The sequence below is a fragment of the Crassostrea angulata genome, chromosome 3 (assembly GCF_025612915.1).
Source record: "Crassostrea angulata isolate pt1a10 chromosome 3, ASM2561291v2, whole genome shotgun sequence".
NCBI lineage: Eukaryota > Metazoa > Mollusca > Bivalvia > Ostreida > Ostreidae > Magallana > Magallana angulata.
The window spans coordinates 19,613,449-19,636,534 of NC_069113.1; the positions used below are offsets into that span (position 1 = coordinate 19,613,449).

The window sequence follows — 23,086 nt, forward strand, 5'->3', positions numbered from 1 at the left end:
TTACCTTGCTTGGTTCGTAATTTTTCATTTTGGCCATCTTGATGCAGGAACACTTGCGTGACAGCGTGCCATTCCCCATTCTTTATTTGAAATAAGACTATCCGTAGATTACTATATTATAACGCGCCTGATATCTTTGTCCAGCATTTAATCACAGTCTGGCTGCTTTGTGCAAAAAAAAAATAGTACTTTTGTGGAAGAAAATAGAAGTCGATACATCTAGGCGCGTAGACCAAGCAAAGAGAAGAAAAAAAAACTATGCACCTGGGTGAAATTAAATTCAGATTCAAATGCCTCAACGGATGAAAGTTGTGAACAAAACCTCCCGTGGAATTTGCTTCAGACTTTAAAAATTTTATATATATATATATATCATACGAGAAAATGCCGTGCAACTAACTTATAAAGAAAGGACATCGATGAACATATAGCATCTCTTATGTTTAAAGGATGTCACGTGATCATATCTTGAATAGCAGGTAAGCAAAGTATCTTTTAATTTGCTCTGGCAAGAACAGCACGCAATGTGATAATGATACATCTGTAAAACTAACAACTCCTCTGTTATACAGGGCAATCAATATGTATATATAGTGTTGGTTATTATTTTCTGAACAGTCAATACTTTATTTTGTAACTATATAGCAATGCTATTTAAACATTTCAACAAGCTGAATATTGTGTATAAAGATGATGCGGGTTTTTTTTCATGAAATGTAAGGGTCTGTTTTCATTATTTCGTTTGTTCATGTTACATCGTGCACTGTTTGTAATCTCTTCTTTCACATAAAGAGTCAACCAAATGTAACAAGTTGTTAATTGTTCAATCAAAATTAATACCAAAATACACGTAGCCTCGACTCTCTCTCTCATAATTTTTCCTTTTTGCCTTATATTTGTAACTAATACATTCCTTTACCTCTAATGCCATCGAAGTTTTGTATTACATCTAATAATAACAGATTTATTTCGATTCAAGACTGTCCTCCATTCTGTATGTATAGCTGCAGATCTATATCTCCACGGGAAAATTCGGGTTGCAATGCCATTGACATGTCAACCAGACTGAACTTTCTTGTAGAGCTACAAATCATCAGCTAATTTAGACCTAATTCCATGTGTCGAGATCATCATACTGACAGCATGTGCTGTTCTTATCACAAGGATATTTATTTCTTCACTTACTTTCTTGACATTTTTGTCTTCAGGAGAATTAACCTGTATTATTTTAATAGTTTTTTATATAATTTTTAAATCTATGTTTTATGATATAACAGAAGTGTTTTATTATCAAGGACACTTTATCCATTGTCTTAAAAAACAAAAGAAAAGAAGTACACTATTATTTACAGTTGTTTTTTAATTAATTAGAATTAAATTAACGTTAGCTGTCCTTATATAAAGGTATGTAGTTGAATAGCTGAATGCTTTTGTTTTCGGTTTCATTTCTTGCAGAAGTGCTATGGAAATGTCCAAATCTCTCTCTCTCTCTCTCTCTCTCTCTCTCTCTCTCTCTCTCTCTCTCTCTCTCTCTCTCTCTCTCTCTCTCTCTCCTATAAATCATCTATAGACAATTTTAGATTCTGGTTGTATGCTATACATCACGAGTCCATGTATTCAGTACATCAAAGTGTTAGACACATCTTTACAGATTCTCAATATTTTTTACCATTTCTGGCGCGCCAAAGAAGAAATAAGATTCCCGGCCTCAAACCGTCAACGCCGGTCCGTCGCTATTTTACAATGGAGGGCTGGACAAGACGATGTGTTTTTCTATTATTTTTTCATTAAATATGTGTTGCCTATGCCAATCCTCGTCCTATACTGTGCTATTTTCATTTACGTTGAATTCTTATCCACTTATTTTCAACTTAAAATCATGGTCCATTACCTCTGAACAGGTTTGGGGAGATTAAGATGTCGAATTTGAGAAACTTGTCACATTACTTGCGATGTTTTTTTCTTTTTATGGATAAGCATTATTGTAATATCACATTTCAATTAAACTTGAAGGAACAATGTACATTTAGACTATACGTAGGAATAGATTCTAGTTTTAATATAACCCCACGCCAGGAAATCGTATGGCAATATTTTAAACTAACTTTCAGACATTATTTTGCTAATTACTGTTGGCTGTTGGTACATTTTTTTAAAATCAGGGTGGTTTTCTATTTCAAATTTTTTATTGAAAAATCATCGTTCAATATCAGTTTATGTAAACGGGTCTCTCTCTCTCTCTCTCTCTCTCTCTCTCTCTCTCTCTCTCTCTCTCTCAGTAAACTGTTTAACTTTGAACATTTATGCACATTTCCATTTCCCTCTGTACTTTTGGTACACTTTTTTGTCTATTTTCCTCGGTACTTTTGGTACACTTTTTTTTTCTATTTCCCTCTGTACTTTTGGTACACTTTTGCTCGCAAGTATGTCTCCTGGTACATAGATCATTGACAACATGTACATAATCTAACACGGTTTTTTGGTTACTATTTGACAATCATTTATCAGTTCCTCTTGATATAGAAAAAGTAAGAGGTATTTTTTCTGAGTGTTTCTTTATAATCCCGAATCCAAATACCTCTACTTTCACTACCTTGGCAAATAAAATGGTAACATTGTCGAGATCTTGTGAATCACAGAGCAAACAAATAGGTGTGAGCCGCTAGTATTTGATACGGCACGGAATATTTCCATTTATATCGCCACTTATAACCACCTGAGTATTGTTGGCAAATTTATGTATTTGATCTGGAAATTATTTGTGCCTTGACAATATCCTTTCTGAAAGGAGTATTCACGCCTTCATGTGACAGAATTTTCCTTTTTTCATTCCCCCCTTTGTACAAATAATATTAGTGAGTCCGAGTAGAGGAGAAGGGTTTCAGTGAAGCACGGGGAGGTTGTTTGCACGTGGTCCCTTTTGAATATGTTTTCTCTTTCTATAGCACTTCAAGTATAAGCCGAATTGAACACAAAGGTCGCATTATAAATTATGTGGTGAAGTTATATATTTAATTCCACGCACCTGCTGGGCAAATTATAACTATATTATGACCGTTGCAAATAGTGAGAAATTCGACAGGAAAGAAGGGAAGCTTGCCGTGGGGCCATCAAAACATCTTTTAGTTTTGTAGCATGTTTGGAGGTGTCAATTGCTTCTGACTTTTCCTCCCAAACATCAGAGATATATAGTGAGGAAACCCCATCGAACAGCTGAAACTTTCAGATGTGTGAATTTCGGTGAATCATTCTTGAGAGAGGGAAAAAAATATAATTTGTGAGAAATAAAATGTTTGACTGGTTTGTTCCAAGGAGCACTTTGATGGTGAAGTTTAACATATGTTTGTCATTCTGAAACAGAGAGCAAAATCCAGGTAGGCGGTTTCCCTTTTTTTATTTTTAAAAAATATTTCTACCCCTAAAATACACACTAAACTTGTTCTCTCTCCTTTTTTTCTATTCTTTGTTTCAGATGTAATTTATTTTCTCCCTATAATTATACCAGATTGCAGTCAAAGATTTAGTATATACACGAAGGGCTGATAAAGACTTGAGTGTGTTGTTAATGTTTTCACTTTACTGTGGGTGTTATCGCTAAAGGTGTGAAGAATTACTGTAAGCCCCTTGCATTTGTAAGAAGTATAATCCACACTCGCCTTTAAACTGAACTGTATGCCCAAGTTATTTTTCAACTCGGAGTAATATTTGATAGAGATTGGTTCAAGCGGATTTATACTGGCCTTTCTCCCTGACCACTAGTGCGGAAGAAACCGAAGAAATAGCAGCTTAAAATTTTTGAATTTTTGTTGAATAGAAGCTAGCCTCTTCACCCGTATTTAGAAAAAGGATTACCGTGTTACATATTCGGATCGGTCTGACAAGAAACACGTGGTCATAATCCGCCATTTGAAAACATTTCAGGCAGTATAGAGAAAAATGTAATTATTTCGGAAAAGGGGGTACCTCATGAAGGATCACATTACCAGTATTTATCAAGTTTGGTTCGATTTTTATAAGATCCTAACCTGTTTATGTCCTGCGCAGATTCCATGGGAAACGTTACCGCGGATGTCGTATGTACAAAAAAAAAAAAAACAACCCCAAATTATGTAACAAATAAGAGAGTGCCAATCTATCAAATCATTCCACGTAGGAGTTAATCAACCATAATTCAATATTCAGCGAACATAACAGAACATACATGTATGTATCGAAAACGCTGTTAGGGAGTGATATTCATCATATACATCTGTATAGCTCGAGATTGTGAAGTACAGACTTCCAATTAGTTTTTACTCGTTAGTTTGATCTCGATACCAAAAAAAAAAAAAAAAAAAAAGAGGCATAGATATCTTTTGGCCATTTTTTGTCGAAGAGCCTTTCGGCATGTCTGGTAAAGAATTCTGCAAGTTTCGGAAGAGCGTTGCTTGGTGGAATCCGAGCCTCTTTGAAAGCATCATTAGCATGCTAAAGTGTTCAACAGATGTTTCAAAAGAACCTTACATTTTAGGCGTGTTGAACGAAACATTTGCAACTTGTATAACGGCTTCACTACATTCCTAAATGCGTGATAACTCAAATGAAAAGTTATAAACACATTTATGGCCCATCTTTGATGATATGAATCAGGGAGATATATATCCAGAACATCTTGATGCTTCAGAAAATATTATTTTGTTATAATATAGCAAAAGCCATTTTACCTCGATCTCTGGGGGGTGTTTTATGTCAAGGGGAAGAATCAAAGCTAAAAAAAAAAACCCTGTTACAATACTCTCTCTCTCTCTCTCTCTCTCTCTCTCTCTCTCTCTCTCTCTCTCTCTCTAAGTGTTTGGAATTTAGGAAATAAATATCTTATGTCAGCTCCATCAGTTTATAGTTTCCTCTGTATTCACTATTGAGTGTTCGTCAAAGCCTCGTTGACTGCACTGATAACCAGGGAAGTTGTTGAGTGAATGTATCACGCAGAACAGAAATTATTCACATCACAGAATTCAATAAATGCAAAGTTGGAACGTAAAAAAAATATTTAAGTTTCAATATGACATATACATATATATACATTTTTTTTTAATTTTGTAAAGCCATTCCAAAAAGATTTTTATATAGCTCTTTTATTTTTCGTTACACCAAAAAAAAAAGTTGCTGCGCAAAAAAACAGAGTGAGTTTTTCCCTCATTTTTTTAAAATCAAATTTAAATTCAAGGTCCGCTTGTGATATGTCACTCACCGTAACTGTCATTTCTGACATTTTCTTTCTGTATTGCATTCATGGCTGGGATCACTGTGTACTTAATTACATCTCAATCACTATTAAAGAGGATAATTGCTAATTATTGTCTCAGTGTGAGTCAATTAGACTAGCATGATCTTAACTGAATTTTCGTGATCAGTTGAAAATTTACAGTTAATTTGAGATTCTGTGGGTAGAAGGGCATTTTGTAGGGAAATAAGAAAGTTTTTGGTAAGTCTTTGATTGTTAATATAGGAGTTATTTCCCTTCTAACACACACACGGCCGAATAAGTTTCTGAATACAACATACTTTTTTGAACGATATAAAATGTTATCCAAAGCTAACGGTTAAAATGAATTCATGCTACAATCATCTTTTTAGGGTGAATTTAGATTCCGGATATTTTTTTCTTTAAATGCAAAAAATTCAGGTGAAATTTTTTATAATTTAGATAATTTTAAAAGTTATAGATGGACATCTATTAATATAATGATACCAAATTTTAACAGAGGTATAGATTGATTCTGAAAAATCAAAGTTCTCCATGTATATGTACGTGTGAAATATAGCAACTTTTTGTTTATTTTCTGAACGGTAAAAGTTTATTCATAAGCAACACAATTTGAACCAATGGAATTGCACCACTCGCATAAAAAGTTTAACGTGATTGACAGACCCTATTAACGCCCCGCCTCCTGACCCATTTTCGGCGGAATAATTCGCTCGCATATCAATACTGGGGATCTTACAGCCTAGTCAAGTTGAAGAATGTGCCACAAATTAGTGAGAAATTAACACGTGTGTGAATTCAATTATGAAGGAAATATTATTTTATTAATGGAATATGTATATACAATAAGTTGACGTAGGATTTTTATCATGTGAAAATTGCGTCGAACTGAAATGGAGTTTCTTGTTTCACAGAGAGTATCGGAGTGAACGTTCATCGGCTGGCCGAGTTGAACCCTCTGTACACGAATGGAAGGGTATGGCCTCCCTGTCTTATCCACCTATGCCCCCTATCCTGAGCTTGGTGGTTATTTTTATTCTGGTGTACTTAATCGACACAAGTAAGTTACGTTTAGTTGAGTTTTATTTGTTATTTATGCATTCCCATACGGGACCTATATTTTTCTCGGATAGGAGTGTTTAACATTAAAGAAGTTGTACGTTAAATTACTCGAGTTAAATAGTTTAATGTTTATTATGCGATTCAATATTAGGCTAAATGTTCAAATAATGAATTTGATTTTTAATGTGAAACAGATCTATATTGTAATTTTTGTTGGTGAATACTTTTGAGTCAGTGTAATTATGCATAACTTTTTTTCAAGTTAGAGACATGAAATTCATCTGTTCATGAACAATGAATAAAAGTTTCATTGAAATACCCACATTCCTTATTTTCTTTTAGGTAATGCCTGTGGCATGCAATTGTGTTATGATCGTTGGAGAACGGCTGCAAGTGCAGCGGACAATGGCTTGATCAAACCACCTAATGGAGAAATTCCTGCATGTGTAGCACACCGCACTCACTTATTTTGTCTTATAGCGGAGGAGCTAAACTGCCGCACCAACTTGCAATATCAGATGACCAAACGTGGAATAATCCACAAAATGAAAAATGACAAATGTTACGAAGGTGGAGATGTTTTTAACGCGAGTGCAGTAATGGACAAAGGTATAATTATACGGCCAAACAATTTGATTTGTACTTTTCGAAGTAAATACGATAAAACTCCGATCAAGTACCAGCATTGTGGACTGTTCGGTGATCCACATTTACGAACGTTTAAGGACGAATTTCAAACATGCAAAGTGGAGGGTGCTTGGTCACTAGTACAGAACAAGTACATTATGATTATGGTCACAAATAACCCAGTAAAAGACCACGGTGCAGCCACTGCCACAAGCAAGGTAATTATTAATGATAATATTAATTTGATTATTGAAAATGTCATATGGATTTGGATGTCCCTTCTTTTTATTCATATGTTACGAATATGATTATTTGTACATGAAAGTGGGACAAGTTTGATTGACAACCCCATTTAAGATTGGTAATCAATTAGAAATGAAGAGAAAAGGAAAAAACCACAAAAAACTGAGACAGCAGAAACCAAACACATATAATGTAAGAATACCGAAGAAGATATTTTTTAGGTTTCTCGAAATCGTTTATCCTGTGTGAAGTTTTTGTTCTCCTCAAAGAAATGATAACGGTAGCGTCAGCAAGTTGATTTAAGTGCAGTTAAATAATTCAGCCGTATATCTTTACATTATCCCTGTGACTTCTGGGATTGCCAGCACAGAATGGAAATACCTTCAAAATTGTTATATCTTCCATTTCCAGATTCAATAAGTTTTAAAGTGCTAGGTAATGAGTTTTGCAGTTGTTTCTAGAAGTTGTCAGAAACTGATAAAGACTTTCATGTACAGCAATATATTCATACAAATTAAGTAGTTCTGAATTATTGACTGGCATTGGAACAGTATTTTCAATAAAGTACATGTATAATATGTAATTTAGCAAGATAATTTCAACTCCACCCTAAGTAATTGATAACCCAGAGGTGAAAGCAGTGTCTATTTCCCTGAAAGAGTGAGAGAACAGGGGTCACAATAAATGAAAGTTGTGCATTTCATCACTCAAACTCTCTCATGTGTTCAACCTACAAAAAACAATTTAAAACTGGCGATGCATCCCTTTACCCATTGCAGCATATATACAAATCAAACAGAGGCTCCTATAAACAAAGCGATGGTGTTTTCTTCGTGTAAACAATAATTGCATATACACAGCCCCCTGTATAGATCTCGTGTTATATTGGTTAATTAGATTTTTTTTTATCTGGCATTCAAATTCAAGACAAGCATGATTAATAGACTATTACAAAAGCACTCTGGAATATATCAGGTTTGTTTTATGTGCCTATATGCATTTTCTTATCTAGATTTAAATTAAACTTATCAAAACAGGTGCTTGCTACTTCGTTTGTTTCCCTCAGTTAATTTTTTTTTCTATATACTGGTATATAGACAAAAAAAAAGGAAAGAAAGATTTATTTGTTGTTAATATACAGAAAATCCTAACTTACCAAAAAAAAAAATTCATATAAAACAGTCCATAATTATATTCTAAGACTAAGAGGTTAGATTCTGTAATTAATGCAGGTTGGCTGTGTTAAATGGGCTGTTTAGATAAAGTAGATGAATATGAACACCTGTGCATGGTGATATTCGTGCTATACTGGTAATTGTTTCCAAATTAGGTAGAATTTTCTGATCTTCCTTGTGTTGATACATCCTATAGTGAATGTAGATAGTTTTTAATGGTATAGCAACTCTGTTACATATATTGTACCAACAATGGCTGCACATATATATGTTTATAACTTAATAATTTATATTCAGGGGCAGGTATAGTTTAACATTCATTTCTTAACTGCATTTTATGTGACCGTATTATCTAAAAAAAAAAAAAAAACCTGAGGAATAAGTGGAGAAGTCTTTCATCACACACATGCTGTACTGTGTACATAGAATTTCTCTGTTCAACACTGAGATCAAAGCGGCCATGCATAATGAATCCATTTTGTAGCTGAATATGGCTACCTTGCACATTTCACAGACAGGCAGCACTTTTCTCTGTTAGTAAATGTCAACATACATGTATATCAGTCGTAGAATCGCAATGTGTGCACAAAATGTGGTGGAACACTCCATCTCCACGAGCATTATACAACACCATTCCAATTACGCATCAGTTTCACGGAATACATTTGTACTGCTACATTTTATGGCCATCATTCCATTGAACTATATATATTATTAGATGACTTTTCTTTGTGGGGTTGATCAGGATTTAGGTTAGCATTGATTAGTACAAGAAATGTATATGACTTTAAGGTCAGTACAACAAGTTCTAGTTTGTTTTTTTAATGAAATGTTTATAAATGTTGCTAGGAGAACGACAGATTGATAGGTAGCCATCAGGTGTTTATACATACACATGTAAGCTAATTAATTCTCCACAGATTTAAAATGATATTATAAAAATGTGGAGTAAATGTTAAAAAACATTAATACTCATGAGCTTAAAACATTTAGGGTCCATCTATGGCCTGGGAAGCAAGATACATGTAATTTCAGACACATGGACTGTAGACATAAGGTGCTGTTTACTTTTACAAATGTTTGTTCAGAATTCCTGGGCCATTAAAGCTCTAACAATACGTTAACTGCTGTGAAACTGTTCCTCTTGATAATGAAGAATGTCTGTAAAATGTTAGCCTGAACAAATTATTATGTATGTAGGCCAGCTCGAGCAGTAAGAAGTGAAGCCTGCCACAGAGCAGTAGGGGAAAGTGATCAAGACCCGGGCTCGTGATATTCACATAAATTAACGTTTCATGCAAGTTTAATTTCTACTTCTAAAGACTTTCATTTCCATCTAAAAAATAAAAAAAAGGGCACAGAAAGAATGCACATTGTGATGGCTTTTAAAAATAAAAAAAGGGGGGGAAAAAACGTGGTCGCACTAAAATACCAGTTTAGGTTTATTCCCCCGATTTGCCTGCCTTTTGTACTTTATTCCAAACCAGTGAACCTCGCAATGTTTTAAAATACTCGCAAACAAAGTTAATCGTGTTGATTTATTTTCTGAGCACCTGGCCTCTTCATTAACTCTGTGTCAAATATGAACAAATTTATGGCCCATTTACTTAGCATATTAATAAAAGTATATATGCAGTGTGAGTACTGGAATCTGGTACTAGTTGGTGGAGATTGGCTCTGTGTTCAGAAAAGTCGCAGCATTTTTTGGCCTATACCTTGTTGTTGTGAAGTATAAAGTCCCGGCCAAGTCAAAACGAGAGCCTTTATGAAAATATTATTCTGGAGCTGTGGCCATGCGAGATTAAATGTAGATTTATGTATGGAGGTTTTAAAGTTTGGCCTGGGTTTATTTGCTTGATATTTAAATCAACAGGACTAAGTGACGTACATAAACTGTCTTATGACACCTGCACATAAAAAAAAAAAAATGGAAACAAATCCCTGTACAATAATATTCACTAGTTCTCATACATGCATGCATGTTATTTGTTACACTGTAGATGTGGTTATGTAATTCGAACATGCCTCAAGCCAGTATTAAACATTATTTTTTATCATGTAGAATTTTACAAGCTTATGCACAGGAAATGTGTAAAAAAGCAAATTTTTTACTGTTCACGTACAATGCCTATACACACATGTACATGCTATCAGTCAGATTATCAATTAAGCCCCCCAGATTGATATATACAAACATGGAGTTCAGGTACTGATCCCCCAATGTGTATGTTCATCCAAATTTCTAATTCACCATCTCAAGAATTTCTCAACCATGGAGAAGATTTTTCTCAGCGAGGTTCAGGGGGGCTGGGGTCAATTTGGCTGTGTGTTTTTTGTGGGTCATTTAGTCTATGTTGACAGATGGCCAGTTCTCTTCCAATGGTCAAGGTGGATGGTTTTTCGTCTTTGTCAGTTTTTCCCCCACCTTCTCTCTATTTTAGATTGGTATTTATGGACTAAATTATCATGTACACCTGAGTGATTCTGTAAACAAGCCCCTGAATGCAGAAGCTTATTTTGGGATTTGAAAATTAATATGCATATCAAAAGTTATGATCGTAATGATAGTGTTTGATGCTTATCTTGAATTCTTTAGGAGGGGGACTCCAAAGGAGAAATCGCTTTTATATTAGAGATCTTGAGGTTCAGAGGCAGGTTTTTATTTTTACTTCGCAGAAATGATTCAAGTTCGTTCTTTTTTTGATAATGCACATATAGATGTAATTTATGTACCACGTGGAATATATCCGTTTCATTTTAAGATATTGAGTAATCTTTTTCAAATGTTGGTTAGCACGTTTTGATGTTGATATGTACATCTGGATGAGGCAACACACGGCTAGGGGACTACTTACTAGCTGGGTTTTTATCAGGTTCATTCAGAAAACTTGGGGGTAATAAACCCACAACTGCTTAGACATTAAAAAGAGACCTAGGGTGGTCCACACGGGGTTTGATTAAGTGAGATTACCGACCAAACTTTTGTCTCCTATTAAATGCACATCGGCAGATACCTTGGAATGCAGTGTGCAGCAATGCATTTATCCAAGGTCGAAACACTTCCATTAACTTTTTAAATTGTCAAGCCAAATTTTCACTTCTCTCGCTGTGGAGTAGGTTAAAGCTAGATAAATGAGTGGCGGTGGATTCTTTTAACTGAACATGGTAAAATTCTGGCATGTCGAGATGAAATGTAGCGTACTTCTCTGGAGGGAAATGTGACAGGTTTGGACGAAGACTTGTTAGCGAGATCAGGAATGCGATGAAAATCCGCAGAAAAAAAACATATATTACAAAGACACAAGGAAATAGTTAAAACTGAAATTTGTGTACATCTACAGACATTAACTCTGTACTTTAAAGAAAAGTGCACTCTTTAAAATTACAATGCTTGTCATGGATATATTAAATAAGAAGATTCACAATGGAGAGTCACTCTAAATCAAAATGAAAAAAATAAGGGTTTGATGTTTTTCACCTTTTTCACTTACCATTAACAAAGTATCAATTTGTGTCTAAGACAGAGGCACTCTCACTAATCTATAAGATTGTCAGTCTTATAGATTTGATTGTGTCTCAGACATAGACATAATCAAATCTATAAGACCGTCAATCCGGTAATTTTTAGAGTGCCTTTGTCTTAGACACAAATTGTACGCATAGTCACATTTGAAATGGGTTCATCATGTATATTATACATACATGTATTAGTTAAAACAAAATTTTCTTATCATTTCTCTTAATTTTTTTCTTCAGTTGACTGTTGTGATAAAGAAGAATGAAGACTGTGCTTCACATGACTTTGTGACGTATAGAGCGCGGACTAACTACTTACCAGGAACGTTCGAAAATGGCCGCTCCGATGTCGGACCAGACAAAAGCGTGGCCATACAAGTGATGGAACCTGGGAAGCATGTAGAAATTTATTTACGGTTCATTGATACTACCATACGGGTGCGACAGATTGGACGCTATTTCACTTTTGCCATAAAAATGCCGCAAGAAATTGTGGAACAGTCACTAGGCGATGATACTCAGCAATTATGTGTGCAAGGATGCCCCGAACAGGAGCAAATTAATTATAAAAAATATCTGGCCGAGAAGCGAAAAATTATGGACCTGAATCAGGGCGATATTGCAATGACCAGTGAACGAGCGAGCGAGTTGTGTCGGCAGTCGCAAGTTGTGGATTTTTATTTCGATTCGTGTGTGTTTGATCTCATGACCACTGGGGACGAGAATTTCACCATTGCAGCACATCAGTTATTGGAGGATTTAACAGAACTATCGCCAGACATTGTAAAAACTCAGGAAAATAGAACATATTTGAACTACGAAGAAATCCATCCGTCTAGTGGTTGCAGATTAAAAAGTAACTTTATTCCTTGGACTTGTGCTTTAGCAGTTCTCTTGTGTTTTTTATTTGATCAGAGGAACTCATAACAAAGGTAACATATTCAGACTCCGGTGAAGCAATGTCTATGTCACTTCCAATATGTACACATGTATCTATACCAGTATTACCCCGTAATATGTGGAGTAAACTTTCATTCGGATGATCAAACAAGTCAAATTAGTCATTTTTAGAAACTTGGCAAGTATTAATTTTTTCCAGTTTTTTGGACTCGACTCTATAGTGCATCATGGCACTTTGCAATGAAGTAAATTGTGTGTAGACTTTTAACCTTTTGGTAGCTACATCTTGCCTTGGCTTTATTGTTACTCAACAAAGAATTGTTACAATGGATGGAGATTATACTTGCACTGTACAAGGATTCATAATTATCCTAGCGCGGCTCAAGAGGGAGAGAAAAAAAAATTCTTTTACTGGGAATGATCCAATCAATTTCTCTTTATATCTCTTGTAGTTTGAAAAAAAAAAAATAGAAACATCTAGGCCTTCCTATGTTTAGATGTCAGGAACTAAATGCATTCACATTAGTAATGCTGCACAAAGCAATTGATTTTTTCCTCTTTCCTCAGACCTCCATGAAAACGGGATATATGGGAAGTGACATGAACTTTTTTGAAGCTGGGTCTGAATATGATTGCATCATATTTGATTTGCTATCAGAATACAAACCCCCTCTATTTCATGAGAATTAGAGACATTTGTTTGAAATTTATTGAAATATATGATACCCTTGTTGTATGATTTGAGGCCAAAAAAATATACAGTATTTGTGTTTCATACTGTATGATAGAACAAAACCCACCAGACTTATGAAATATGTAGCCACGATTGTTGAGAAATGTTCCGTGGAAATGGAAACAAATGTTCGATTTCTGTGCAGATTTTTTTCTCATGTAAGCAAGTGATGGGTGTATGATAACTCATTGGATATATGTGAAATATTAATGAACATTTGTAATGAGACATGGATTGTATGGGAGGAAGTGATACGGATAGACATGTGTGTGATTTGTGTGTATGTCTGTATGTGTGTGTGCACGACATGTATGTGTGTACAGTAAGTGACTGTGGCAGTGATTGTGTGAGAAAGATAACAATTCATCGCCAACTGCTGATTGTACCGGATTTATTAATTATTTGTTATTGAATGTTTTCAGTAGTTTTTCAGTATGTGAATCTTCATAGCTTGACAATTCAGAGTATTGAATTCCATATACACACAGTGGTGTTTTGGCCCCCTTGGTCTTTGTGTCAGTTATGTTTAAATAAGCCCCTCATATTGATTTTCTCTTCTAAAATATCTCGGCTTTATAAGAACACCAGCCACAAAGATTTGGTGTTATTAGGTGTAAACTCTGGAGACCAGGGCTATCAAAAGATACCTAAAAAGCTTTTAAAAACTGTTTGTTTAAATAAAGATCGACCAACTTGTTTGAAACTTCAAGGCTGGTGTTGCCTAACTTAACCCAAACTAAATATTGCATAATTTGTACGTACCATTTTCAAGTCTACATCAAAATGGCAAATGGTTTCTACTTTTTCATGTCCTGGAAAACTCAAAAGACTTTTTATTTTCATTTTTTTCTAAGGCATATATGACCAAGAGGGCTAAAACCAACTGGAAAAAATGCTGAGTCAGACTGTGAAGAAAGACTCTACATAAGAAAAAATGAACAACAAAAAAGCAATAAAATTGTTAAGAATTTATCGGAATGTTTTGGTTGTTTATTCCTCCTGATTGTTTATCATATGGCTGCTTGGTTTAATCAGAGCATTGCTGAAGCCATTTGTCATTCAGTGACCCCAGCAGGGCCCTGGACACGTTGAGTGTGTACACAGGTAGTGCAGGTGTGGGGCAGACAGTCATGTCCACTCCGCTCTTCTTTGTCCTCAAGCCTCTCTGCTCTTGATTTGTGATTTCTGGTAAAATACAAAAAAAAAAAGAAGAAAAAACTGACAGGCATTTCCATGCATGTAGAATGTTGAACAATTTAAAAAATTGGATTATAAGAGAAAGATTGAAGTTGAAGAAATAAAAAAACCCCATACAAGACTCTGGGAGTGACACTGTGGTTTTTTTTTCTTCTGATTTTTGGGATTGCGCTGTAGATTTGATGTACATACGTAATATGGGTTACTTATCAAGGCATCTACATTAATGGTTCAGACGTGAGAGAACTGATAAGAGAATGCTGCATGTGTATGCATTGATACCCACGTGTAAAAGGGGGTCGGCGGTTCATGCAGCTTTAACACTAGAGCTCGGGGTTGATAATGCTCGCTAAAGGTAGAGGACAACCCTCAAAACATGACAACAACGGTGACATGCAGGGGCCGAATTAGACACAACACGTCTTGACAATAGCGAGGGTCGTAGAAAATTTTAATTCACTTTAATTTTGTCCCATAAAACTCAGTCCGTTGATAAGGCTAGCTCAAGTAAAGATCCACATGTGACCTTTTGTTCGTATTGAAAAATTCCCAACGTGATTTTCTTTTACCCCCGAAAGCCATAAAATGAAACTCATCTTGCCTTTAATGGGCCACCCGGTCCAAATGGTGAATACAGAGCGAAGGAGAGAGAGAGAAGGGACCTAACGCGTTTGATTTCTTTTGTACCCATGAAAATAGTGGCCAGCCTAGCATTGCAAAAGGGGGTGGATACCAACCTTCATTATTTTCTGATTCAAGGGAGATTTTCTCCCGAGAAATGAATTTGAACTTTTATTATATGCAGGGCCCTTTCTTTAACAGAGAAGTCGGGACAGAAAGGCAACAAGAAATTGACAATATAAAGCAGCAAGAAATAATAAAAACGTCCATTTCTCGACTACTTGAAATTTTTAATTGGCCTTTTTTAAAACGTGGAAGGAAGTTTCCTTGGAACTCTTTTGTGAACGTGGCATGTTGACCGAACCAAGCACTGGCGTAAAGGGGGTGGGGTGGTGGTCACTGCATGTTGCTAAATGCTGGCGGTCAATTTTTATAACGTCTCCTCATCTTTTGTGGACACGAAGTGTTTGGAATTTCACTGCAAGGTTCGATTTGACCCAGACAAATCCTCACGTCGAGAGAACACATGGGGGACCATGTATCGGGTACATACGTACACATACAGTTTCCTGGGCATTTTTTCTTTAAAACCCTTGTTCCAGGACAGATGTTTTGAACACTGGAAAAAATGTAAAAACCATGATTGATTAGCCATTTAGTTTTACCAGCTATGTTAGAAAGGGATGCAATTTGCATATATAATGAATGCATTTGTTTATCGTTGCCTAATGGAATTGCACTATATGATGCAATGTGTCTTCTTTTCTAATTCATAGTACAAAAGACAGGAATTTTTAGGTTTTTGTTAGCTGGTTCACGTATTCCCCAGGGGGAAAATAAAACTGCAAACCCAGTATCGATCAATCAAAAAATGACCCAGTAACTTGACATATTTTTGAAAAAAAAAAGTTTAAAAGATTGTTAAATACGTTTTGAACATTTTTCTTTTACTCAATTAGAGAAAATTAGTTCCTCATTCAGTCAACATATAGGCTTGATTTTGGAGAAAGGCGGTGGGTAATAAGTTAAAACACATGTATACATACAACGCTGTATCTGCTGGGTTCAGGGCATTTTACCTAAAGGTTGAACGTTATGGTAGCCCGCTTATCAAATGCTTAATCTTGCTCGGGAGATTTGCACACCTGCACCGAAACACTGAATTATCCCGGTGGGGCCCTTAAGGGGGGAGTGAAAGAGGAGAATTAAAATCTGTGAAATTCGAGCTTTAAATTTATGTGTCAGATAATTGAATTATTCATGGCTAGGTATGAAAGGGCCAACATTATATAATGTATGCATGTTCCCATAGCCTTTCTGTAACGTTTGAAATAATGTTGTTCAAAATAAGAAAGACAGAAGTTTTATGGTCTTGCCGAAAACAAAATGGGTGACGAAGTTTAACCGAAGTTGAAATAAAATACATCCCCGCCCTTGCTTTTATAACGATATCCATTATGTGTTGAAGCTTCCAAGGTTTCTGTAACACCCCCCTTCTCTTCGCGCAAAATTCTTTACGTAGCCATTATGACGTTTCCACGAGATCTATTAGAGAGATTTTCCTTTGAGATAAGTGTTTTGCCTTACTATGTTGCTTTATGTGAAAAGGCATTAATACTATAGTATTGCAGTTAACTGCATTTTAAGTACTAAAAAGACAATAGCATACGCCGTTCTAACTCATTTAAGATCAAAAGAAAAATCTCGACTCCTTAAAAGGCCGCTTCGGCATCAGTTTCATTACAAAGTCTTACCCCCTGAACAAGAAATTAAATGTCATCATTGTTTTTCAAAGTTTTATTGCCCGACCAACATAAGACCAAGCTGAAAATTATATGGTATCTTTCAATCGTGAGCTCAATGCGGCCTTTTTTCATGACTAAACCATTTCGTGAAAGGGATACACTTTATAAAAGGTCCCCAAATTAACGACCCGAGCCAAGATTTTTTTTTTTTGCCAGGGCTGAATGAGCACTTGTCACGTAAGCATTTATTGGTCTGACAATGTCCATAAAATCAACAATTTAAAAGTCAATGCAGGTACATGGACTTATAGCAATTGTGCAATTGTCAAAAAAAATATTATATTTTGTCTGCTCTAAAAGATACGAAAAAGTAAGAAAACCACATGCAAACTTAAAGAGAAAATAACCGCCTGTGTAACTGTGTACGATAATTTCATTATAAAAATTCATATTCGAAAATATAAAATACATATTCAATGATGTGTTTTTTGAGTCGTTAAACCAAACATGTATACATTAATTAAGAGCGGGGCGTATGTTTCTCGAGTGAACAGATGGCAAATTACTTGTTGAAATTAAATGAGGCAATTCGCGTTTCCGCTATTATAAACTTTACGCCGCGAGACTTAATTTCAGATTTTTTTTGAACGTAAATTTTAATGGAATGTGTCAGAAGACCGACTTAGACATTCATAGACAATGTCTATCAGTATGCATGATAAAAGAGTTGATCTTAATTCTAGTTCCAAATCCTTTTTTTTTTTGGCCAGATTTACTTTGACAATGCAGCAAACTAAAGTTTTTTTCAATCTTTCTTCAAAAAACAATTAAACTGTGTTAGTCGTTAATCATTCAATTGTTTTACTCAGCTAAAATGATATATATTTAGCCGAGTGATTAATCGTTATGTAATGAAAAGTGCAATCCGATTTGCTAGGCAATAAAAGAAATCTTGATGTGCGAAAATTACCCTGCTTTGTATAAAAATTTGCGAGATTTTGCACCTTCTGAGCTCTTGCCTTCCACCCAATAATATGTACTTGTTTAAGAACAAACACTGTATGGCTTCTTTCAAAACTCTGCTTTGATTCTGAAAACCAAGTAATGGCCCCTTATCTGATTGAAGAAATGTTCATAACATCAAAACATATGAAAAATTTGTATATTCACAACATAATTAATTCCTTATCCTATAATTACCCGATCCTCTACAAATCTACTAACAGATGATGCTCAGAACACATTTCACGGAACCCGAATTTTTTTTCCCCTCTTCTAATCTTGAAAATCGAGAGGGGCAAATCATAGATTTCTTTTTCTTTTCTTTCTTTCCAAAGCGTTTCTATCAAGGATTCGTACTTTATATATCATGGAAATTGCATTTTTAGCATATGGCGTGGATTGTATGTAATTTTTATGTTCCTTTAGCATTCCGTTCCGCATCTCAGCGGACTAGGCCCTCGCTCTCTTTAAAACATCAAAAACATGTGCAAGAACTCGAGATCTACACTGAAAGCCATACGTTCTCTTCACCTAATGCAGCTGTGTTCTCGACTTCAGATAAGATTGCCTTGACTTCCCTTTCCCGTTTTTTATTTCTTTCTTTTTTTATTTCATCTACTCCGCAATAAGGATAGGAAGTTCAATGATTTATAGAACGATCTCTGCTTTGAGATGGGTTTTTTTTCTTCTTCATTTATTCAATCGCATAAATCCCACACGGTTACGCATAAGAATGATGTATATTAAATTTTTAGGGGTATCAGATGTCTTTAGAAAGAACATACTTTAATGAAAAACCATAAACCTTTCTCCTATTATATGATAAACTGCCCAAGAGTCAAATGAGCTTCGCTTCAATTAATATGTATTCAGTAAACACAAATATTTGCACCAAAATGATTTGTCACCGGATAAAAATCATCTCTGAATTCATAATTCATGTACACGTTTCAAATATCAAGGTTTGGTATCAAAACCAGATGTTTTAAATAACAATACACTTAACTAGCTATCATTTTAAAAAACACATTAAACTTCTACATGTGAATACAGTTTATGTTCCTCCTGAAATAACTGTTAACAATGAGCTCTTCTGTGATGGAGTTAAAAATCGTTATCTGAAGTCTTTGGTGACATTTGAGACGAGCAGAGATCAAGAACATAGACAAGAAACTTTGATAAAAGTGGAAAGAAACAAAAAATACAGAAAGAACACTAGGGTCATGCTACTGACTTGATTGGTAAACTGATGCTGAATAATTTTGTCATTTATATGATAATGGAGTAAAAGAAAATGAAGTCACGAATCTCGTCGTGACAGAAATGTTTTTGAGCACAATTCTTTTGGCATCGCATATGGTCGTCCTGAAAAGATTCCGTACGCTGTATCCCAGCAATAAAAGCTCATACCTCGCTCAATTCACGATTAACCCTGTAATTTTTTCGTCTCTTTTGACAATTTTTATGACAGACACTCGAAAAAAAAAATCCCTGCTTACAAAACTTGCGCTTCATTGCATTTATGCCCCATTGCACGTTTTGGGGCGAAATATTCTCTGCTGTTGCAAATGATGAGGAACGGCTTAAAGATAAACGGAGTGACCCTGTTGCCTAGCAACACTTGAGGACATTCTGAGGACGATTGGTCCTTCATGCCAAAACCGTTTTTCGGAGGGAAGGATTGGTGGCCACATTCTGTCGTTTTTTTTCGTACTGTTCGTTTAACTTTTCGCTAACACCCTAAGTTCTTTGCGCTTTCCAAGAAAATTAAGAAAACGATTAATCTATTCCTATTATCAAGTGCTAAAGTACATTTCAACGAATATCCAGTTCTTCTCTGAATAGTTTAGCTTTCTTTTCTGTTAGATTTTTTATGTAACCTTTCATACTTTTACAAGAAGTGCGTATAGTGTACTGTCAGTCAGAACCGATGGTTTATGAGATTCAAGTGCGCGTAAACAGTCAAAATTATTTGAATAAAAATAGATTCAAAACGTTTTCTCTTCATCGTGTTACAGGTAAGGATTAAGTATACAGTACTTTGCTTTACGCCCTGTAAATTAATGATCCCCCCCCCTGAATTTGTACAGCAGTCTCTTTAGACCGTTAAACTATCTTTCAGAAAAAAAGGTATGCTTTGGATACAATATATACTAGTATACCAAGTATATTAGATCTAGAGTGCTGTTTAATCAAATTAAAGTGCACATCGATACAAAGGAAAACTCCCAAGTTCCCAAATAGACTTCCCGTGTATACTGAGTAAATAACCTTTATGGAGAATACTGTAATTTTAACCAGGTACACAGAGGAAGAAATATTGCAGGTGTACATACAGTAATCTATCAGGCGACTGATAGCGGCCAGGCATCTCGCTATACCTCCTTCATTTGTTTATATTCTCTCAGATTTGGTGCGATATAGGGGTAAAAACGGGGGGATTTGCCACCAGCGCAAGGGGTATCTGTTGGGAAAAAAAAATTCCGTCTTTTTTCCTCTCTCTTTTTTTTTTTAAAGGTAACCGAAGACTCGTCTTTTGAAGTTCGAGGCGTCATCTCCTCTCCTTGTAATGGGTAAAGTAATTATCGATGTAAGATTTAAAAGCGTATGAAATTCAAGCGTAATATATGGTAAAAAATGATACATTTATGAAGTCTTCGGTAATAGGGACCGCAACTACCATATTTTTTATGACATTTTCCGGCGAAGATACAAAGACGAGGCCAAGGGATCGCTCGCAACACAATGGAAAGGTGAAACTTGTTTTTGAATTTTTCTACGAATAGAAAACATGTTATTGCCCCTATGCATGTTGTTGTCCCTCTGAGCACTCTCGGAGCTATGCTAATTACCATAATCTACAAATCTGCATTTAGCATGATGAAAGTACACAAATCGACATGTCTTTTTATTCCTTCGAAAATAACGCTCATTAGCATAACATATCTGCCAATGTTCATACGACTTATTTTTTTTTAAATAAAGGGTTTCTGCAATATAATCGCGTGGCAAAAACGGTTAAGTTGAGTATACTGTATTCGTTTATGAAGTGAATGCAAAAGCCAATAAGCTATCTCCCCTGAATGATGACGTCAGCACTCTACTGTGAATTGGGAAAGGTTTTTATTTTAGATATATGTATATATATGTATAAGTCCTCAGGTGTTTTAAATAGGGGACCAGGTGTGCTCTTATAGCTTTCAAACAACGACGATTTATGATAGCATTGTCGCGCAATGGAGCAGGGACAAAAATTGTTAACATTCTTCTTAACGATAAGTTATATGTACAGTTAAAAGTCAGCAAACCGTAAAAGCCCGCGCCATTTGTATAGGTCTACATGCATCTGTGTCATCAGGTTCCATTCTCCTTGAGCTGAACTATCCTTCAGCGTAGATCTTTGATGATTTTTTTTTTTAAGTTTTGGTAGTACGTGTGTTTTGTATGTATTTTGATACAAGCAGGTGTTAACACTAAAATACTGAACTACTTTGTCATCGTTAAGGTACGTGGGTACGCCGATATACTCGTAATACCTTTGGCAATATATGAACAATTCAAGATAACATATGTAGCCCCATAAAAAAGTCAAATGTCGGATTTGAAACTACATGAAGCCTCTGCATATGGAATTCAATACATACTTGTAATATTAATTCTGAACTTGATCCTAAAATTTGATGTTAACATAACAATTTTTATGATGTAGAGTGTATTGTGTTTCCCTACACAAACATCTGTTTCGATGAAAAAACGAACAGCCGGGGATCAGCTTTCTGAATATCATACACCCAGAGATAGTCTTTATTTCAGAGCAGGAGAGAGAGAGAGAGAGAGAGAGAGAGAGAGAGAGAGAGAGAGAGAGAGAGAGAGAGAGAGAGAGAGAGCTACGGCGAAAAGGACTAACACATTCCGAATTAAACTATTTCGATGACAAAGAATGTTTGACCACTGATGGTCAACGGATGAAATTTGAGATCCCTGTTAACAAAACGGCGTCGTTAATGTAAACGTCACCTTTCCAATTGTGTCCGCAAATTGCGTTTTGGCTGGCGTCCGTCCATCTCTGAACTGACCTTGCTCTTGTCAATAAGATTTCATTGTAGATTCCCGGATTAAACTGATTGAAGACATCTCTGATAAGAATTTCAATAAAGACGGACATTTTGAATGTGTATTTGTCTAAAAGCCAGCTGAAATTGTGAAGGCAATTTTATTTAACACATTCAGAGGACCAAATGACATACCAATGCGATTACAAACTCCAAGTGATTCATTTGACTTTCGTCTTTGTAATTCTATACATTACCTTAACCCCCTCCACTCTCCAAAGGAAAAAAAATCAAAAACGTTAATGCTCACACACATTTTAAAAAATTAAACCGGTCTCCTTTGTTTGCATAAAACACTAATCAGTTTTTTCAGTGCCATTTGAACATGTATGCAATATATTATTTTTTGGTTACATTTTAATTCCCTATATCACCAATTTATCTTCTAATAGAATACTCTTGAGGGCCCTTTATTCTTCCCTCTCTCATGATGCGATTGTTGGTCAATATTGCATCATATGGAAGATTCTTGTCGCGGATTAAGATATTATTCAATTGTCGATTTAGATACTATTGCCAAAAGACACGTTTATGATTAGTGTCTATAAAAGCAATAAAACAAACGTTTTTTATAACAGGTTCGAGAATTTGCTAGAAGATGATTAAAGATACGTAGTAGCGATAGAATTTCCTTGTGTGAAAAAAGAAGCAGAAAGAAATTACAATTAAACACAAAAGTAAAGTATTGAAAAGTGTATGTATTACAATGTGTTTTTTTAATGAAAGTCCAGAACCAAACTGCAAATAGGTGAAAGACGCAAGGTTTTTGGCAAAGAAAAAGAAAGAATCTACAAACATCTTATTTTACAAAAAAAAATTTAAAGTAGATATTTTTATAGTCACAACGGCGACAGATCCTGGCAATTGTAAACCGACTAGAATCGACACTTCGAAACGAGATCGCCTTC

General features: G+C 35.3%; 1 protein-coding gene across 2 annotated transcripts; it reads left to right on the plus strand.

Annotated features, from left to right (window-relative positions):
• Nucleotides 1–437: 437 nt before the first annotated feature.
• LOC128176132 (repulsive guidance molecule B-like) lies at nt 438–14,349 on the plus strand. Of its 2 annotated transcripts, none has more exons than XM_052842210.1 (4): nt 438–479; nt 6,160–6,305; nt 6,650–7,152; nt 12,109–14,349. In XM_052842210.1, the coding sequence occupies exons 1-4, from the start codon at nt 451–453 to the stop codon at nt 12,793–12,795; spliced, it is 1,365 nt and encodes a 454-aa protein (XP_052698170.1). In that variant the 5' UTR covers nt 438–450; the 3' UTR covers nt 12,796–14,349. The 2 variants fall into 2 exon arrangements, with proteins under 2 accessions (XP_052698170.1, XP_052698169.1); XM_052842209.1 differs by lacking the exon at nt 438–479 and adding an exon at nt 2,563–3,374.
• The last annotated feature ends 8,737 nt before the right edge of the window (nt 14,350–23,086 follow it).

Excerpts from the sequence above, each read along its gene's own strand:
- LOC128176132 (XM_052842209.1), top strand. The coding sequence starts at position 3,340 with ATGTTTGTCATTCTGAAACAGAGAGCAAAATCCAG. Across the intron at positions 3,375-6,159 it reads AAACAGAGAGCAAAATCCAG|AGAGTATCGGAGTGAACGTT; the intron begins GTAGGCGGTTTC and ends CTTGTTTCACAG. Across the intron at positions 6,306-6,649 it reads GGTGTACTTAATCGACACAA|GTAATGCCTGTGGCATGCAA; the intron begins GTAAGTTACGTT and ends ATTTTCTTTTAG.